The 19,198-nt window shown below is 39.5% G+C and overlaps 1 protein-coding gene across 1 annotated transcript in view; it reads left to right on the top strand.

Moving 5' to 3' along the window:
• The window catches only part of TNKS (tankyrase), a 107,927-nt gene that overhangs the window by 2,801 nt on the left and 85,928 nt on the right, over nucleotides 1–19,198 (top strand). Inside the window, exon 2 of the mRNA XM_085222639.1 lies at nucleotides 5,311–5,535. Within this exon, the coding sequence (XP_085078765.1) occupies nucleotides 5,311–5,535 (225 nt within the window). The remainder of the gene's footprint in view (nucleotides 1–5,310; nucleotides 5,536–19,198) is intronic.

The following is a 19,198-nucleotide window of genomic DNA, read 5'->3' as shown; positions in this document are numbered from 1 at the left end:
TCTATTTTCTGAATCACTCATATCATCTTTCTCATGGCAGGAGGAAGGTAAAAGGGGGGCTTTGAGAACATTCAGGGTTCTTAGCATGTGCATAAACTTAAAAATGAGAACTGAAATTTCTGTAGTTTAGTTTTTAAAGCAACTAACGAACAACAAAAACAGACAAAAAAACAAACTAGAAAGGGTTATAAACCTTGTTTGAGAAGTGGGAGTTATCAGTCCATTATCTATGTATGGATAAAATGTGCATTGTCAAATGAAGTTAAAGAAAATCTGGATGATAACAGCTTCATCTGGGAATGTCTTGAGTTGTTAGTTGATCTGAATGATGGGGAATTAGTTCTTGAACTTAGTGCTGAAACATCTAGCCTGATGATTAAGACTGCCCTGCGTTGGACTGAATATTGAAGCTGTATCAGGGTGATTTGAATAAAAGTTCCTTTTTTTTTCTGTTTTTTTTTTTCTCATCCTCTGACTGGTTGGCGGCAGCCTGTCTTGAAATTCTGAGCTTCCGTCAGGAGGTGTGCTTAGAGAGGAAGACTGGATTGTTTAATCAATGGATATACAGATGGTATAGATATATATCCAGAAGCTTGGCTAATATAATTTATATTGGAGAAATAAGAGAAAGTCACCCTGTCCTGGGCTCGCGAGATGAACTCCTGATGGAGCAGATCTCCAGAGAGATCCTTCCCTACCGGCAGTCAGCTCTTAAATGGGTCTAGGAGAGGTGCAGCCAGGCTCCACCCCTTCCTGCAGCACAGGTGAATTGCCTTCACCTGTGCTCCCGTGGCTGACTCATTGCTCGCCTCAGGTGATCAATCAAAGGTTCAGGCCGTGATTCAGCAGCCCCATACACTGGATAATGAATGAAAAACAGATTCTAAAGATTTGCAAATGATTGAATTAAAAATAGAAAAAAGAGATGAAATGGAAGTGTAAATGTGTTTGTTTGTTTCTTTTATTCATTTCTTTTCCAATGCAAACTACCATAAAAACAACTTAAAAGAAGCAACTGCACTAGGCCAGAAGAGAGGTTTGTTTGGCTTAAGGCTTTATCTGTACTGTTGGCTAAAAGCAGATGTCTAGGCCAGAGTTACATGGTTGCCCTGTTTGTTAATACGTGTTATTGTCTGAATAATTGGGTACATATTTACACACAGCTGCGAAGTTGCAGAGTTTGAGACTGTCTTTGCTTGTTCAGTGCATCAAGGGAGGGAGGAGAGGGTATAAAAGGCGGAAGAAAGGGAAAGAGATATGATGAGAGCAGCATGTTATTCAGTTTACAAATTAGCAAACTTTATTTGTGCTCTGATTTTGATTATGTTTTTGAGGATGATATGCACACTCTTTAAAACTGAAATACATTGCACATACTGACACTCATCTGGAAAAATGGGGTGCACTTGTATAGGAACTGTCATTACACTTACCCATTTGTAGAATCAGAAGGCAAGGATTCCTGTGATTTGTTACCTGGCTGTTTGGGACTTCTTTTCTCAGTATTTAATGGCTTGCTAGGAAAAACTCAGCTGTTACTATTTATTTCTCCATCAGTGGTCTGTTTCTTGGTTTGACAAAGGCCTTGTCTTGTGAAGAGGTAAAATTATTATGCTAGCTTCAGGAGTGATTTTGAGAATTCATGGCAAATCCCAGGGCTGGCAAGAATAATCAGGAGCCTTCTTGGTAATGGACTTGCTTCTTTCCACGTGGAAAAAATGTTAGCCTTACAAAAGAAAATGCATGTTTTTGTTGCTGACAACTTGATTCATGTGTTTAGATCTAGTTCTTGGTGGTTTGTAGTCAGGAATAGAAGTGCTCTCAACAGTGACTGGGTGGATGAACCTGATGGAAAGAAGTAGAGTCTTTGCTAGCTTCTACGTACAGCCAGTCATAAGCTTGTCCAGATCACTCCTTGGTCACTTGACAAGGAATGTCATCAGTGATATTCCTTGTTTTCTTTCAGTTTTGGTCTGTAGTAATGGCAATGAAAGCTTGTATGCAGAAAGAAGTTTTCAATAAGCATGCCTGCTACTAGTTATCACTGTTGGAAGTCCAGTCTTTTTGTGAAGTCTAACAGATGTCACTGTTCTTTAGAAGATTTCTGGAGTAAACAACTAATGCTGAAGAATTCTTTGTCAGCTAGCAAGCTGTTAATTTTAAGAACACAATCTGCTTTGCCATGTGGAAGTCGGCTGAGGAATGGAGAAGGCAGATGTAATACAACTAGCTGCTGGATGTTGCTTGCAAGAGGGAGACAGAAAATGGCAAGAAGCAGTCTGTGGTCTGTTACACACCTCCACTCTGTGCAGAGGTACCTCGACTGATCACCTGTGGGACAAGATAAAAGAGGCTAACTTAATTTGCTTGGAAAGCCTTGCTTTTGGCTATCTTCATAGAATCCTTAGAATTGGAAGGGACCTTTAAAGGTTGTCTGGTCCAACTCCCCTGCAGTAAACATGCATATTCATAATCTACTCTTACTGATTTTGTTGCAGTTGTGTGGGATATCCGTGCCACAGAAGAGATGTCTCTGCCCTTACTCAGACAGGTGCTTGTAAAACTGAGTCACTGATTAATTCTGCCTAGTGCAATTTAAAGTAGGGCTAATGATGATTAGCAGCTGGATTCATGCAGATGGTGCTGATCAGTATAGATTGTGGTGTTGATTAAAAAATCTCCTGGCCACCTTAAGGCTCAGGGCCTGTGAAACTGGGACTCTTGCTTGTAAAAGGAAGTGTTCATCAATTACTAGGTGACTAGAACTTTCATTTATACTTTTGTTGTATTTGTATTATGTGAAATGTTTGCTTAATGCTTTCTAGGAAGTTTCTCTTTGACTTGTAATTTGTTGTAATGTCATTCTAAAGATCACTAGTGGAAATTCATTGAAGGGATTTACAGGAGAATACAAATACGAAACCTCAGATGTCCAGCAATACTGAACCAGGTACCCTTTTCCACAGCTTGAAGGCTCTTCAACTTGCTTAGTTAAATCTGTTTAAATGTGTTCTCCGCTGTGAACTGGTAGAAGTGCTGTTGGGTTCCAGAAGAGCTGTATCTTGGGGGGAAAAATCTGGCCCCAGAATGTGCAGTACTGAAGCAAAATTGTAGTGGCTTACCTGGAACTTTGTTCTCAACTCTTTGATTATAGTTTAAAATAATTCTCAAAAGGCAGTGTGTCTCTAAGATGCGTGCTTTTATATTTCAAGGGCTCGTGTTCTAATAGGAGCTATGTTTAGTGCCCTAAAAAGTGGAATATTTTAATGAGAGCTGCTTTCCTGCTTTGCTTAATGTCACATTGAGGCCTGCAGATGTGCTTAACCTGTTGTCATATGCTTACTTAGACTTGAAGTCCTTTTGGAATCTGCATTCTTAAGAGCAAGCAGGGGAAAGGAGAAGGAAAATGCCATGTGAAAGTAGGAATCTTCCTTGTGATGAATTAAACTCTGCACATAACAGCAGCTTTGCAAGGGGTAGAATTAACATTAGGAGAAGTTGCTGTGCTGTGATCAAGTGACATTAATTGGGCAGCAGATGAAACAGTAAACTTGCACTTAGCAGTTCAGGCTGCCTGTTTGATGTGTTGTGCTCACTAGGGAAGGCACTGTTCTACTTCTAGTGGAAAATGCATGTATTTAGTTGCTTCTTTCTTACCAAGTGTCTTGAAAATGAGTTCTGATGATGAACAGGAGATGAGTTCTTAGTACTTTAGAAGCTGGTAGGTGAATTTCACCAGAGCAGGCTTGTATGCATGGGCCTCCTGAAAATATTCTCCTCTACGGTCAGCCTTCATTATTGAATGTTTTCTGCGCAAACATTTGACTGGATTTCTTTGAGGGCCTCTGATTTAAGGTACTTTCTTGTAAGCTCTTTTACTTTGTACATAGAACTTTCACTGGTAACATTCAGAAGATTTTTAGAGCTATCTTCAGTGAAACCACATTGGTTTCTCTAGTTTAAACTGAATGGTGTCAAAAATGATGTCATCTGTTAAATGATATGACATGTAGCTGTCTTGTTTTAATTACAACTGCTGCGTCAGATTTGTCTTGTAGTTGTTTTTAAAGGTTTGTTTCTTTGTTGACTGAAGTTTTTGCTGGTTTGCTCATGGTGGAGCTGGTGGGAAGCTATTTCTCCAATTGATTACTCTTTCTTTGAAAGTGTCCTTGTGGTCTGAAGGGATAAAAACTGCAGAAATCTTTAATGTGCTTTCTTGAAGACGGAATTAGAAGAATTTATTTACCAGATGTTTATCACTGCCACTTCCAGAGACTGCTTTGTCACAAAACCCACGTCAAGCAGCATGTTGAAGTTTACATGGAGTCCTGAAAACTGTGATAGTGAGTGGTTTGAAAAGTTTTCAGGTAGTCAGGATGTTTTTCCTCTAGAGGCAGGAACATGTTAAGCAAATGCTTGTGCAGTTCCAGCCTTGTTTGCAGGGGCTCAGTCTAAAAAACTGAAGGCTAGTAATTGATTTGGCTTTTTAGTGGAAGGCATCCCTTTCTAATTCCCACCTTGCCCAATTTTTGTTTGCTATGAAGATAAACAATATAAATGTGGCAAACTGGAGGGATTGTTTCTTGGTATTTATGCTCTCGGGTCTGCTAGTTTTGCTGTGGGACCAGGCACTCTTTGTTTGCTGCTGTACCTATTTAAGCTGCCATGAGAACTTGCATGTGATGTTTCTTAACTGTCTTTTAGATTTGGCCCTTTGTCTTAACCATAGTCTTGGTTTACTCCTAAGAAACTTCTCCAGGAAAACATATTGAAGGGCTGCAGTGAGGAGACAGTACGAATCCCTGCAGGGTAGCCAGTCTGCAGCTTGGCTGAAGGCCCAGTGTCATGTCATAGCATTAGCTGTAAGTGATTAAGCCAGTGTGGATGCAAGCAGCTGTGTCTAGTCCAGACACTTTGCCATATGGACTGTGGCAGGGGAAAAGCATATTAATTCTACATTGGAAGTCTGCACAATTGTATCTGGTGTTGTGCTGTGGCTAAAAAGAGGCTGAGCACATTGAAATGGAACTCCTGGCCAGGGGCTACTTCTCTGATGTAAGGAAAACATTTGGAAAGTCCTCATCCAAGAAGTGCTGCCTGTCACAGAGGGTGCTGGCTGCTGGAAATCATTTGTTACCACTTTGCCAGCGTGGTACTGCAGCTGAGTTGTATGTTCGACTTGGGGAGAAGCTGTCAGCTTCTTCCTTGCATCCTTTAAGTGTTGTGTATTAATTTCTCTTCTGGAAGAGTTTTAAATATTGTCATTTTTCTTTTTGCAAAGCAGTTGAACGGCAATATGTTTTCTTACAGGGTTTGGAAGGAAGGATGTTGTAGAGCACTTGCTACAGACAGGAGCCAATGTTCATGCTCGTGACGACGGAGGGCTGATACCCCTTCACAACGCCTGCTCCTTTGGTCATGCTGAAGTGGTTAGTCTGTTGCTGTGCCAAGGTGCAGACCCTAATGCTAGAGACAATTGGAACTACACTCCTTTGCACGAGGCTGCTATCAAGGGGAAGATAGATGTGTGTATTGGTAAGTGCGTCACTTACTGAAACTTCACCAGATACGTATTTTGTGCACTTATAACTGTTAATATGCTGAATGTGAGATGGAAGACAGTTGTTGTTTTTTTTTTTTTTTAAACCATCATGTAGGTATTGTGGTAGTCATTTAGGACTAACTTTTTCATGTTATGCAGTTCAACCTTTGTTGAACTTGCATTTGGAAATGAATATAGAGAGGGATGGTTGAGTCTCCTACCCCTAAGTTAGGGTCTTCAAAGTCTGATTGTAGAATTCTCTCTGCATCTTGGTAAATGTCTTTGCTTTTCAGGCTGCTCTGTATGTTGTCGTAATGGTTAGAAAGATGGTTAACCTTTTATTCTGTACAATATAGAGAAATATTTGTCCTTTGGAGCTTTCGAATGCAAGTTGCAAGACACCACTGCTTACAGTGATTATATATCTTCAGTGTGTGCTGTAGCCTGGAGCAAAAGCAATTTCAAATAAAATTGAACACTTCAATCATTCTAAATGTATCTAGAGCATATAAAGGGCTTTTCAGTCAAGATGTCGTTAACTTTTATGGTGTTTTTGCCTCAATGTATTTAGTATTACTTCAATTTTTTTTATAAATCAAAACCTCTATTTTTATTTTCATAAAATGGCTTAAGTTGCATGGGCCTTAAGTTCCCTTCCAGTTCCAAACCTCTGCTGTGGATCAGGCTTCCAAGGGCCCCATTCATCCTTGCCTTGAGTGCCACCAGGGATGGGTTATCACAGCATCTCTTGAACAGTTAGTGCCTCACCATCCTCTGAATGTATTTCTTTTTTGCATTGAGTTTGTGTATAATTTATATTTACTGGGCCAGCTAGTAGGCATGATCCTGTTTCTCCTTAATAGCTTTATATATAAAATTTTTATATTAAGGTCTTCAGCCTTAATCTCAAAAGGTCCTGTGAAGGAACAGAGTATATGCAAGGATAATGAAAAATGATTGCTTAGGGTGTGAATACTAGGAATGAATGTTTGAATAGCTTGTGGAATATGTTGTACAGTAGTACAGTTTACACCTGAAGTGTAGACTGTTATGATTGATACGAAGGAAGAAATTGGCCTGTTAAAATCACATTCCTAGTGTTCCTTTTTAAACTAGTGTGGTATGCTTTTTAAAAAGCCTTTAATTGAAAAATGTTCTCTGGAAATACCCATGTAGTGTGCAATTTGTTGGTGAACGTAAGTATCTGCCAGAAAAGCAGTAGACTCCATAGGAATTAATCATCTAGCCTTATCTGTGTCTCTCTCTCGACACCTTCCAAATGATGCAGTGGGATAATTGTCCAATTTATTTTCTTGCCTTTCCTTTTTCTGTGTCACCTCAGTCTGCATCTGTTCTTTATCATTCCCTAGCATAGAATACTGCTCTCTTAGCCACTTTACAGGTCAAAAAGGGATAAAGTGAAAATTGAACAGAGTGCAGAGGTGTGGTATGTTTGTGAATGGCAATTCTTTGGAGGAAAACTCAAGGTACTGAAGCAATGGGAAGACTAGCAGACTAGATGATGATTGCAGTAGGACTGTAGAATATGCTTTTGACTAGCTCTAGCCTTGGAAGAATATGTATGTGTTTGTGCTAAAAGTACTATTAATGGTCAGCTTTACAAGCCAAAGTTAGACTGCTGTCAATTGGAAGCTTGTGTGGTAATGGGAAATGTCATAAACTGGTTAAAATTTGGAGTATATACATAATTCTCTAAAATCTGAACTGGAAGAGAGCAAATGACAGTGACCTGTGGTTTCTTGTGCTTCTGGTACTGATTTAACAGACTCATGGAATCATTGAGGTTAGAAAAGACTCTTAAGATCACAAAGTCCAACTGTCAACCTAACACTGTCAAGTCCACTACAAAACCATGTCCCTACATGCTATATCCACAGACATAGGATATTGGTTTTGTTCCTCAGTGAAACATTTACTCACAAAATAATTGACAAATGGAGAACTTTGCAGCATTTTTCCAAACACTCTTTGCAAAGTAAAGTTAATGACTGTTGTATAGGACAGGTAGGGGAGAAAGGATGATGCACTTCATCTAAAAGTCTGTGCTGGGCTCTTAACAAAGATTCATGTGGCTCACTTTCTCCAGTGACGTGTAGCAGATGCTCAGGGACTGTAGCTTGAGCGTACGCTTACTTCTCTTGGTGATCAGCATTTTAGGAACTTAAGAAAGCAGAGACTGAATCCAGATGATGTTGCACAGCCATTGATTGGCAATTTTGGAAAAATTGATCTAATAACTACTTAGTACCACCAAGCTTTAGGCTTCAAAGGTGTTCTCTGGCAATGTAATGTTACAGCTAAAAAAAACAAAGCTGCCTTTTTTTAAAACACTGTCTGATTGACACTTATTGCAAACTCTTTCAGACTTCTGTGAGAAATGGGGAACACTCATTTCTATTTGCCCTCCACATATCTTTATTGATTTGTTTTCTTTCCTCCAATGTCTCTTTTTCCAACCTGAAAAAATTAACCTTTATCCTGTTTAAGTCTTGTATTTTTATCTTTTTACTTTTTTTTTTAAGAATGGGGAGTTGGTTGTATTGGGGGGAAGGTCACACCAAGAATACTACAGAGCTATAAAAGCATCTTAATATGACTTTTAGAATTGTCCAGTTGGAAGGGACCAACAATGATGCAGTTCAACTGCTTGAGAGCTCTTCAGGGCTAACCAAAATCTGAAGCTTATTGTTGAGGGCATTATCTAAATACCTGTTGAGTTCTGAGGCTGTACCAGTACTCATAATTAAAACATTTTTCCTCATATTCGATCCCTACCTCCTCTTGCATAGCTTCGTGCAGATCTTGAACTATGAGGATCCTTGAAACCAATGGATTGTGGGCATGTGCCTTGCCACTGTTAATGTGTTGCAGCTTATCTGAGTTTTAGACATCCCCAGTTGTTTTTTCCCTTCTTTCCTAAAGTTCAGGTATCAAGAAAATAAGTCTCTTCCTCATTTGTCTGCTGGGCACAGAACAATCACAGGACAATAAGACACTTATTTAGCGATATTTCTTTACAAATGATTAAATTGGAGTCTGGTTACTTGCATCAAGGAGTTACAGCACAATAATGTCTGAAAATTACAGTAATGTATTTGTAGAAATACATACAGTAATGTATGTCTTCTAATATTTTAGCAAACAGGGAGGAAAGGAAGGTAAAAGAAAGGAAGCAGCAGCTTCATATTAGAATAAGGTAATGGAGCAGATGCTGCTGTTGCAGGCACTAACTGCTTGCTTTCACGTGTCTGCTACCAGTTTATGACAACTTTCTAAATATTGTGCAGGAGTACTTAATTTTGTGGGATTATTCTTCAGATTAGTGTAGCAATCTCTGCTTTTAGCTTCTCAGAGGAACCATGCAGTCTTAATGCAGTTCATATGTGGTTTGAAAACAATCTCTAGATAAATGTGTAGTTGTTAAGGCGTAGCAGTGGCCAGGTCTAGCAGAGCTCTTGGATCTCTTCCAGATCTAATGGAAAGCATGGATTAAAGTATGACTATTGAACATAAAGGGTTTTGCTTGTAAAATACGTGGGCAGTTAAATACTTGTCATATAATAAGCAATGGCAGCTGCCTCTCTTTAATGATGTGCTTTTTCTCCAGCATTAAAGCAAGTTCAGAAAATGCACTTTCTGTGATTGAAGCCTACTGAAAATACTGAGTGCTTACCTCTTGTTCTGTTTTTTGCTTTAGACTTGCATGCAGGTAATACTCATGATGACTGTAGATTCCTGTACTGCAGTAAATCCTTATTTTTCCATACTTACACAAACACACCATTTTTCTTAGATAATGCTGTTCCTTTCTGGGAAAGGCTGAGGTGTCTGACTTGAATCCTGCTGTTTGTGCTGCTTCTATTCTTAATGGTCTGGTATGATACAGTGTCTAAGCAGGCAGAGCAATTCTTTGGTCTTGCTTAGTCAGTGTGCCCTTGACTTCATTGTGATCACTGGGTACTGAACTTCCATCCTCTTTATTTAAGATGAGCCTAGTCAGTTGTCTTCCTGATGAACTTAAGGTGAACAGTCACTGACCCTACAGTTACTGTATTGCTTTTGCTACTGCAAATAGCAAAGCTTAAAAGATAGAATTTCAAATGATAAGAGAGGGAGCAAAGAGGAAGTGGCTGTGAAAATTTGTTTTCATTTTCTTGGTTGGAGTGATGTGAGGATGGTGCAACCCAAAAGAGGAATCCACTCAGACTGATCTAAATGGTGGATGATTGCTTGCAGTGATATCCACAGTGGCTGTGATGTTTAGGTGATAGGCCAAGGGATTTGTGCAGTGTAGAATATTTTCTTGTTGAAGACTTACTGCTAAAAAGAAAAAAATTATAACTGCCCTGTATAACAAGACATGGTGGAAAGCAGCCCTGGGATTGGAAGACAAATGGATCCTATCCTGTAAGAATAGAAAGTGATGCAACTGTTTTACGTAATAATGTGGTCTAAGAGAGTAGGAGGTAAAAGTTTTTAGGAGTAATGTGTGTAGTACTGCTTGCTAGTCACTTGTTCGGCATCCGTTTGAACTTGGTGTATTCTTAACTTCCTGAGGTTTGCTTCAGAAACAGCTTTTTTTGAGACTAGCTAAATCTTCTGGCCAATTTGTAATTTTAGCCATTATTTCATGGACTGACCTGTTTAGTTTCCCTGAGATTTCTTGTACTTCCATTTCTTAAATATTTTATAACTTCACTATGAGCTAATGCCAATTTAACAAAATTAGACAACATGCAGGTTTTATTCAAAATATGCAGAAGTTGGAGCTTCTTGAGAAGAGTTTCAGCTCATAATATTAAAATGTTACTGTATTTGGTGTCTGACTAAGGTATCATCCCCAAGTGGAACACTGTTGAAAACTTGGGTGGTATCTGTAAAGATGTTGCATGTTTTCACCCTGTTCTTAACTTTTTGCTAGGTATCCTTTTCTGGCTGTTGTTAAGAGACAGTACTCCTGCTCTTAAATTGACCTTTTGGTTCACACAGCTCAGTTTCTGTTAATTCACATAAAGTTCTTTGTTGTTCAGCGTGCTTGGTACAAGTTGTTAGCTCAAGATACCTCCAGCACAAAACTTCCTCTTTTGAAGGTTGAGATAGATCATTGTGGTTACTCATAAAGCTGTTTTGGAAGGTTTCTTACACATTATGCTTATCATATCATTCAGTGCTTGGTAGACTCGGACGGTTAGGTCCTATTGGCATCACCCTTGATGGTGATTGTGGGAAAGGAAATACCTTTTTGAAGTAAGGTAGCTTTTTTTTTCCTCATGGACTTCACCTCACTTAAGGGTGGGTTCTGAGCTACTGCTATGATTTGAATCTCTTAAATGCTTAAAAAAAAAAAAAAGAAAAAAAAAACAAAAACAAAACAAAACAAACCCTTGATTTTGTTTGTGCATGTTCCTTTTGTTTCATTTGATAGTAGTCCTAAAGGACTACTTTGGGTTTTTAAACCCAAGAAGCAACGAGGATGCTTTCAATTTAACACACTAGGAAATAATGAATTCTGATTGCCACATAGCTAACTCCACATGCAGTGTATCACTTCTAAGATCTTTTTTCCCCCTCAAAACTTCACATGAAAGAAATGGTTAGCATATGCAGAAGGAGATTGAAATTAGTCTTTGTCTCCTCTTACTTCTCCTTTGTTCTTGATGCTACTTGTTGGCCTGATTTGTACTGGTGCTCTTGCTTTTCAAGGGCAGTGAAAGCACGGTTTTCAATCTGTCAAGTAGGATATTGGGATTACAGGTGATGCTTATTTGAATAAAACTTGAAGCAGAAAGGTGAATTTGTTCAGAGAAGTGAAATTGGGACCAACCAGTGAAAGTTTGTCCTTAAAGTGGCTTTAAGCTTGGGATATAGATAAAAAAAAAATTATCAGTTACTCAGCCATCAGGGCAGCTGTTAAGGTTCCTAGCTTTTCATTAAGTATTATACTAAAAGAAATGCTTAGAAACTACATAGCTGCAGAAGAGTTGTTTGCAAGGAAAGGAGCTTGAACTTTTTTGTGATATACTGAGGGTTCAGCCTGTACCATCAAATAAATGTCCTAAATGTTTTCAAAGACTCATATGGAAAAATGTATTTTTGAAAAACTCTTTTGGTTAAAGAGTTTCCTATTCCATATTATGTGCTTATTAACATAAGTGTTTCAAATGAGCACTGAATGTGGCTCCTAAGCCCCACTGTGCAGTGGAACAAATTGAAATATAGGAGGGTTCTCCTGAAGATATGGAAACAGCTTCTAAGTCTAACTGTGACCAACGTCTGGCACAGGTTGCCCAGAGAGGTTATAGAATCTTTATCCTTGAGGATATTCAGATGATTTCTGGACATGATCTTGTGCACTTTGCTCTCGGTGTCCCTGCTGGTGTGGGAGTTGGACCATACTGACCCAGAGGTCCCTACCAATCTCGCCATTCTGATCCTGTGGAAAAGCAGTACCTATGTGTGGGTGCAAATAAGCTGGACTAAATAAATAAAAGTAAATAAAAGACCATAAGCGTATGATCTTGCATTGCTTCATTAGCTCAGAGACGTATTATCTTTGACATGGATTTCCTGGAACTCTGTGCAGGTTCACCATAGTAATCCCAAAGCTTCCTTTACACTACCCAACTTGAATGCTTCAGGAAAGACTTCTGGCCCGATGGGGCTATCTCTTACATGATGCAAAATATCAGAAACCAGAACAGCAGTGATGCTAAGATTGCTGTCACTATTTAGAAGACTGTATTCTACTTAATTTGGTTAGCTGAGGTGGAAAATTTTAAATTGCAAAGTGTTCAACCCAGAAAAGGAAATGGGAATATTTACTTCGCTAAGTCTAGGCAGGATCAAGGCTTTGAATTGCTGTTCACGTGGGCTGAGCAATCTACCAGCTCTGGCTCATTCTCTGAGGGCAGAAGGATATTATCAGCCTGCTGTGCTGCCTACAGCCCTTAGAACTTTCTGCTTGTTCTCTCTCTATATGCATATTTAATCACTTGTAGGTAAAACTTGCATTCCAGTGAGCAATTTTGTAGTGCTTCCTACGTGCAGAAAACTAATCTGTATTAATACATGCTTACTTACCGGGAGGCTGTTGCGAGCATTCACAGAGGGAACCTTTTAAAGACATCTTCTTTTCCTGCTGGGGGAGCTCAAACTTGCAATTACGGCTTTTAGGAAATGTTTTTGTTCTGGTTTATATCCCTTTTCTCCCACCTTTCTTTGAAGTGCTAAGATCAGATCAATCAAGCAGTGTGTTCTATTAAAAAAAAAAAAATCTTGTCTCTAGTGCAAGCAATTGTAGAACACACTGAGTGTTTTCTCATGCCTTGGGAGGTGAAGTTATGGTATACATACAGGGCAGGAGTCAGGCAATCTGGTTAAGAAACTGAAATGGCAGCAGGGAGTCTAAAAGTAGCACTGGGGCCAAAAAAAAACCACCAAAAAGGTTGGGGCAAACTGTCTTTATGGAAAATTAGAGCTTACGTAGGATCAAGTCCTTTTCAAGTGATGCTTTTTAATATTTTCAGTTTTGTATAGGTTCTTCCTTGGCGCCCCCCCCCCCAGAAAAAAAAACCCAGACCAGAACAAGCAAAAAAGTTAAATGAAAAAAGTATTTGGAGACCTTGCTCCTGCCAATTGTTGATCTGTTCTTGTTGCTGCCTTGGAGTCCACTGTTGTGCGTTTATCAAAGCTGAAGTCTGACTTCCAGACATTGTTTACATCTTTGGTTTCTCTGAGCCTCTGCTCCATTTGGTAGCTGCAGGTTTGCTAATTGCATCCTGTTACTTTTGGATCTGATTCAATTTTTACATCAGATGCATACATGAGAAGACTGTCTTTTGAAGAGCAGACCTTTGTCAAGAAAGGAGGTGAGGTGTGATTAGTTCTTGTTCCTTATGGTCTGGATGGTGGTTTTGGCCATGAAGAAAGAAGTATCTCTGCAAGGAGCCATGTTTTAATCTGTCTACGTGTTGATTCTCCTTGTGTATATTAATGCTGTCCTCAGGTGCACCTATTGCTAATCTAGTGATAAAGTAATGGGAATGTGCAAGCAGTTCATAGTTTCATATTGTCAATTGGTGAAGCTCTATCACATCAGTCTCTCTTACTCCTCTACCATAAATAAATAGGGAGAAAATATGATGGAGGGGGAAAAATAAAAAGTAAGGGTTGCATTAAGGACAGGGAGATCCGCTAACAAGTCCTGTCATGAGAAAAACAGACTTGGCATAGGGAGATTAATGTAATCTATTGCCTACTGCTATTGCCTAACAGACTAGAGCAGTGAGAACTAAAAGAAAACAAACACCTTCCCTTCTATTCACTCTCTTCTGTGCCCCTCCCGTCAGCAGCGCAAGGAAGTGGGGACTGTGGTAGTCTATAATGCTTCCTCTGCTGTTCCTTCATGGTCACTCTCAATATGAGGTACTTGACTTCCTTCATTAGAAAGCTTACTGTCACTTAAAATCAATCATGTAAGACCATGTGTCTTTATTTTAAAGCAGCATTTCTCCAGGAACTGGCTTGCAGGATTAATTCCTGCATTCTCCTGCTATCAGACCTCTTCTTTCCAACAACATGGACAGAAACTACTTTTCTATTTCTGTTTTCAGTTTTTTGTTTTGGAGTAGCAGTGCCTGATGTTGCCTTTGTAAGATTCTGCTGATCTGCTTTGTGTTACTACAGCCTACGTATTTGTATCTTGCTCTCTCTGACCCCAACAAAGAGCAAAGCCAACAAGGTGATTCATTGGCTATAGAGCTGTTGTCTGGAGTACTGGGAAAGTGGGATGCCCTGAACAAGGGCAGTAAGGAAAGCAAACAGCTGGAAGTGCTTGGAGCCAGTATTGACCCACCAGGTCCTTGTCTGTTGATGTTGGATATACTCTCTAGGAGTTGTTGCTGACAGATAAATGATTCTTTTCAACTCCTGTCACTGACTAATGTTCTACTGTCCTTTCTTTTGCCAACCAAACTACATAATGTAATTGCAAAATGAACTGGACTGGGCAAGAGATCACTTTAACTTTACTGATATTCCTTTTTTTAGGCCAAACATTTGCAGCTCTCGAAGGGAGCGTGGGCAGCATAGGGCTGAGGATGGTTGCTGCCAACATAGACTACATGAAACTGTAATCAGTGATAGTACTGTTTTGCAGGAGACAGCTTTACAATTTTACATTGTAGAGAGGTGCAACAGAAGATGTTGAAGGCTTTCCTTCCCTCGTCTTGGCATGTTGTCTGTTCTTATCCTGCTAGAGATATACCTTCATCCCTTTGCAGCTTGGCTTGGGCACCCTCCTTTTTCCCTCTCAAATTAAGCACTGCTCTGCATGGCCCATTTGTCCCAGGATGCTGAGAGTAGCTGGATGTAATTTCTCAGGTTAGCAAGTCTATGTCTCAGAGAGCAGCCCTCAGCCTAGAGAAGTCCATTCCAGTTTGCCATCTGAGCAGGAAAACCCTGCAAAGCAGCTGCGCTAATGCAGATCTTTGAAGTCTTCAGCAGTTCACTGTTTACAGACTCCTTTGTTGCTGGAGATCCAGTCTTATGCTGCTTTTTCTTATTGTCCTATCTTCACTCATGATGACTTTTATTATATTTCTCTGCAAATTCCCTTGGAGGTTTAATTGTTTACCATATCTTTTTTTTTTTTTTTTTTACCATTCCTTTTTGCTTCTTGTATGCTTTTTTTTTATTGCCCTTTTCTTCCCTACTAAATGCATTCCTTTTCTGTCTTTTGAACCTGCTTTGCATCTTCTCTTACCAAAAAGCCACCAGCAGTACTCCCAGATATGCCCAGTTGACTCCTGTGCTGTACCCTGACATTTAAGTAAATCCTTTATCACGCTTATTGCTTTCTGCTCCGTAATCCTCTCTTGATTCACCCTTGATGGCTTTTATTACAGAGTGACGTTCAAGAGCATAGGACTGCTTTACTACTTCTTATTCCCCGTAGATAAGATGGCAGTGGTGTTCCAGGCTTGTGGGAATAGATAGATCAAGTGGACACTTGTAGTACTTACCTTTCAAGCTGTCTGTAGCCCTATGTAGTGACATTGCCTGTCATGTTTTCACCTTGTAGTTCTGATGACTAGTGAATAGTTGCATTTTTATCGTACAGTCAAGGCTGGAATTGCTCACAGAAGTAGAAGTTGAGCAGTAACACAGCTGTGGGGGTGGATGCTGTAGTTGGATTATCTTTTATAGCCAACTTTATGAAGCTAAGGATGGGATGCTATGGCTTTTGTTTTGTATTAGGTCATTTTGCAAAAGCACTCGTGTGTCTGCTAACTTAGCAAAACGGGATTATTAGGTCTGAATCAGAAATAATTCCTGTAATTTCTGTAATTTCTAGGCAAGAAATTCACGTTCTTGTAACGTGAAAAGTTTTGATTTACATATAGAAGTAGTTGGGGAGACGAGGCATTTAGCCTTGATTGTAAAAAATTAGTAAATTGGAATCCATTGTTGTTGTCTAGATATTTTTAGAACTTGGTTATAGATGAGGACATTACATTTCTTGTTGCGTATAATTTGGAAACGTGACCTGTATGGGCTAGTGCTGACATCTTCATGTTCCTGGGACCTAAGATTAATAAAAAGCTGAGCAACTTGGGGGTATCCTTTTTTTTAGTGTGCAATTGCACATGTATTGTGCAACTAAAGGAGGGCTTTGTCTTAAGGCATTTGTTTTCTCCGTACCTTGATACTTTGGGAATGAGTAGATAAAGCTACTGTAATTTAGTTTAGAAAGGACCTTTAGAGGTCTTTTTCAGAAAGTGAAGTTGAAAAGGGAGAAGATGAAGGTTAGAGCTAGGGTAGCTGGAAGAGACTGTGAGAACAGGACTGTGGGACAAAGTGGTTCAGTGGGAGGGAAGAGACAGTATGAGGCAGGACTAAGGTTTTCTTTGGCAGAAATGTGAAGAGCTGAAGACTCTGGCAGTGCCGTTAAAAACACTAGGCTGTTTTAAGTGCAGATGCTTCTGGAAGGTCTGCCTATTCTTGTCTTTTTCATTCCCAGCAGTCAAACAGCTTAGATGTGCCTTTTTTGTACTTATGTGCATCTTATCGGAAACAAAATGTGAACTTTTACATCAGCATTCCAGTGGGTATTCTCAAGGAATTTTGTGGATGCTGGCCCTGGGCAACTCTAACAGAAATATTCTGATCTTTGATCATGCCTGCCATTGGATTTTTTATTCCCATTCTGTTCCCATTCTATTTGTGTCCCTGCCTTTAATAAGAAATATTTTCCTTTGGTGCACTTTTAGCTCGGGCAGTATGAAGTAGGAAGGGCTATCTGACTAAGTAATGTCTTGTGTTTAGACAAGCTCCGTTTTTTGTTTTTCTTTCTCTTGTGAGGCTTTCTTCTCTCTTGTTGCTGCATAGTTAACAGTGGAAGCTTTTGCTGTATTTTTCTGGTGAAAATGTGGAGGTTGAAATGGCCTAGAAATGGGAAAGTTTGTTCTTGGTGGACTTCTTGAGACCCAAATGAGGTAGTGTCAGTTAGCTTCGCAGTTCAAAATAGCTGTGCCAGGAGGCTGGGGGCCAAGTGTGTAATTTTAGGATTCATCCTGCTGTAGCAAGTTGGCAGTATCTGAAATAATTTGTGGTTGTAGTTCATGATCTGCGCAATACTGAAAGTATTTTCTATTTTAGATGGGAAGGCTCTGTCCCTTGTCTGTAGTACTGATTGGGAATAATAGCATAATTAAAGCATTTCAGTTGGTACTGGAAATCAGGAAAAGTATTGTAGCAGTTATAATGAGGATAAAAATAGATTGTACAACACCTTCATGCAGAATCATGTTGTACAGTTAGGCTTACAGAGCTTTGATATCAATATATAACATGAAGATTCAATGAATTGAGCAGCTTCTTTACACTGTATGATACGGTTTGTAGAAAAGGCACTGATAGCTGGGTACTATTGTTCAATTACTAAAGGCACTGCATGCAGTGCAGAAAAACAGCAAACCCCAGTGTCTCCTCTATCCAAGGGAAATAAAAGCAGCATATCAAAATCTGCTCATTTACAGAGCTCTGGGAGGGAATTTGTGTACATGCAATCCAAATGCTTGCCTGTTAACAGCAAGCTCTTGATTTAAACTTTTGCCACATTTCCTTTTAATGGTACTCAGAAAACATCCTCTAAAAGCAGTGTGCAATATTTGAAGTCCAAAATAGCTACAGTTGGTTAGAATGGCTTGTTCTGTTGTGTTTCATTATAAAGGGAATATTTTTCTCAAACAGAAGATCTATCTTGGACATTTTTTATACAATGCCGGTGCATTGAAAAGGAAATTTAGAAACACATTGTATCTAGGTCTCAAATACTCTGTGGTTAGAAAAGACTTTATTGGGCTAAAGTGCTAAAGGTTTTCTGCAAGCAGGAGAACATTCAATTAAAAGCCACCTGTAGTTTGCCAAGTGTAAAAGTACAGCTGTTACGCCAATAGGCTAAACATCAAATGCTGCATTTCTTTTGTTAATTCATGTTGATGACAGTATTGCTCACTTGGATATCTTCTTGTGAGTTTATGTACTGAGGAAGTGTGGAAAGGATAAAATCAAATAGTATAGGAACAATGCTACTTTTGATCCACATTTGCTTTTTGTATTAATCTGTATTTTCATTCAGTCATTATTTATATAATTGAGTTTTTTGAGATGCTGTTTCATTTGTTATGTAGATCTGTCTGTAGGATTGAATGAGGAAGCTGTTAGTAGGGCCACAGCCTTGGCTGGTAGAGAGGTTAGCAGGGCTATGACCAACAGGAAAACTGATTGCAGGAAAGAAGGCTAAGTCTCATAGTTACTGCAAAGGAGTTGCAACAAGTTATTTTTCTGAACTCGGTTTGACCCTTTCAAGTGCTTGTTCCATGGTAGTCAGGGGTTTTGTAGGCATCCAGCTGAAGCACCTTTAGTCAATTTTTAATGTATGTGTTTAGATTAAAACAAACAAACAAACAAAAAAAAACACATTAAAAACCTGATGTGAAAATTGTATGTTGTTAAGCCACACCAAAGCTCTCTGGAGTTTATTAGCATGACTAGACTCTTTAAGTATACTGCATAATTCTTGGCTGTTTGGGCCAAGAGAGTAGCTGAAAGGAGCAGCAAGTTATCATCTTTTTGTGCCAGGAGAAGTAGTGGGAAGATGTTCTTTGTTGGCTTGCACAGGACAGAGAAATTGATAGACTTGCAACTCTGCTTGTTTTTTTAGCATCTGGCTCAGGAAATTGTAGATCCCCTTAACCTTATTACCTCTCATTTTGAGGTTGTCATTCTTGTAACTTAAGCTGCCTCAGAGTTTTCCAAACTCTGATCAAATCTCAGATGTTCCTCTCTGAAAAGCCTGATGTTCCAATCTTACTGCTGTGGGCAGAGTTGCTTGGGTCCCCATCCAACCTAGCCTTGAGCACCTCTGGGAGTGGATCATCCACAGACATTCCCCCTTGACCTGTCACTATCTGCCCATGTAAAAAGTCAGTCTCCCCCATGTGTATAAGCTCTATAAGCTCTCTTGAAGTACTGGAAGGCTGAAATGAGTTCTCCCTGAAGCCTTCTCTATTGCAGGTTAAACAAGCCTACCTCCCTCAGCCTGCCTTCATAGGGGAGATACTCCAGCACTCT

Source organism: Meleagris gallopavo, chromosome 4 (assembly GCF_905368555.1).
Source record: "Meleagris gallopavo chromosome 4, MGAL_WU_HG_1.1, whole genome shotgun sequence".
In the NCBI taxonomy this organism is placed as follows: Eukaryota; Metazoa; Chordata; class Aves; order Galliformes; family Phasianidae; genus Meleagris; species Meleagris gallopavo.
This window is presented reverse-complemented; position numbering and strand designations above follow the sequence as displayed.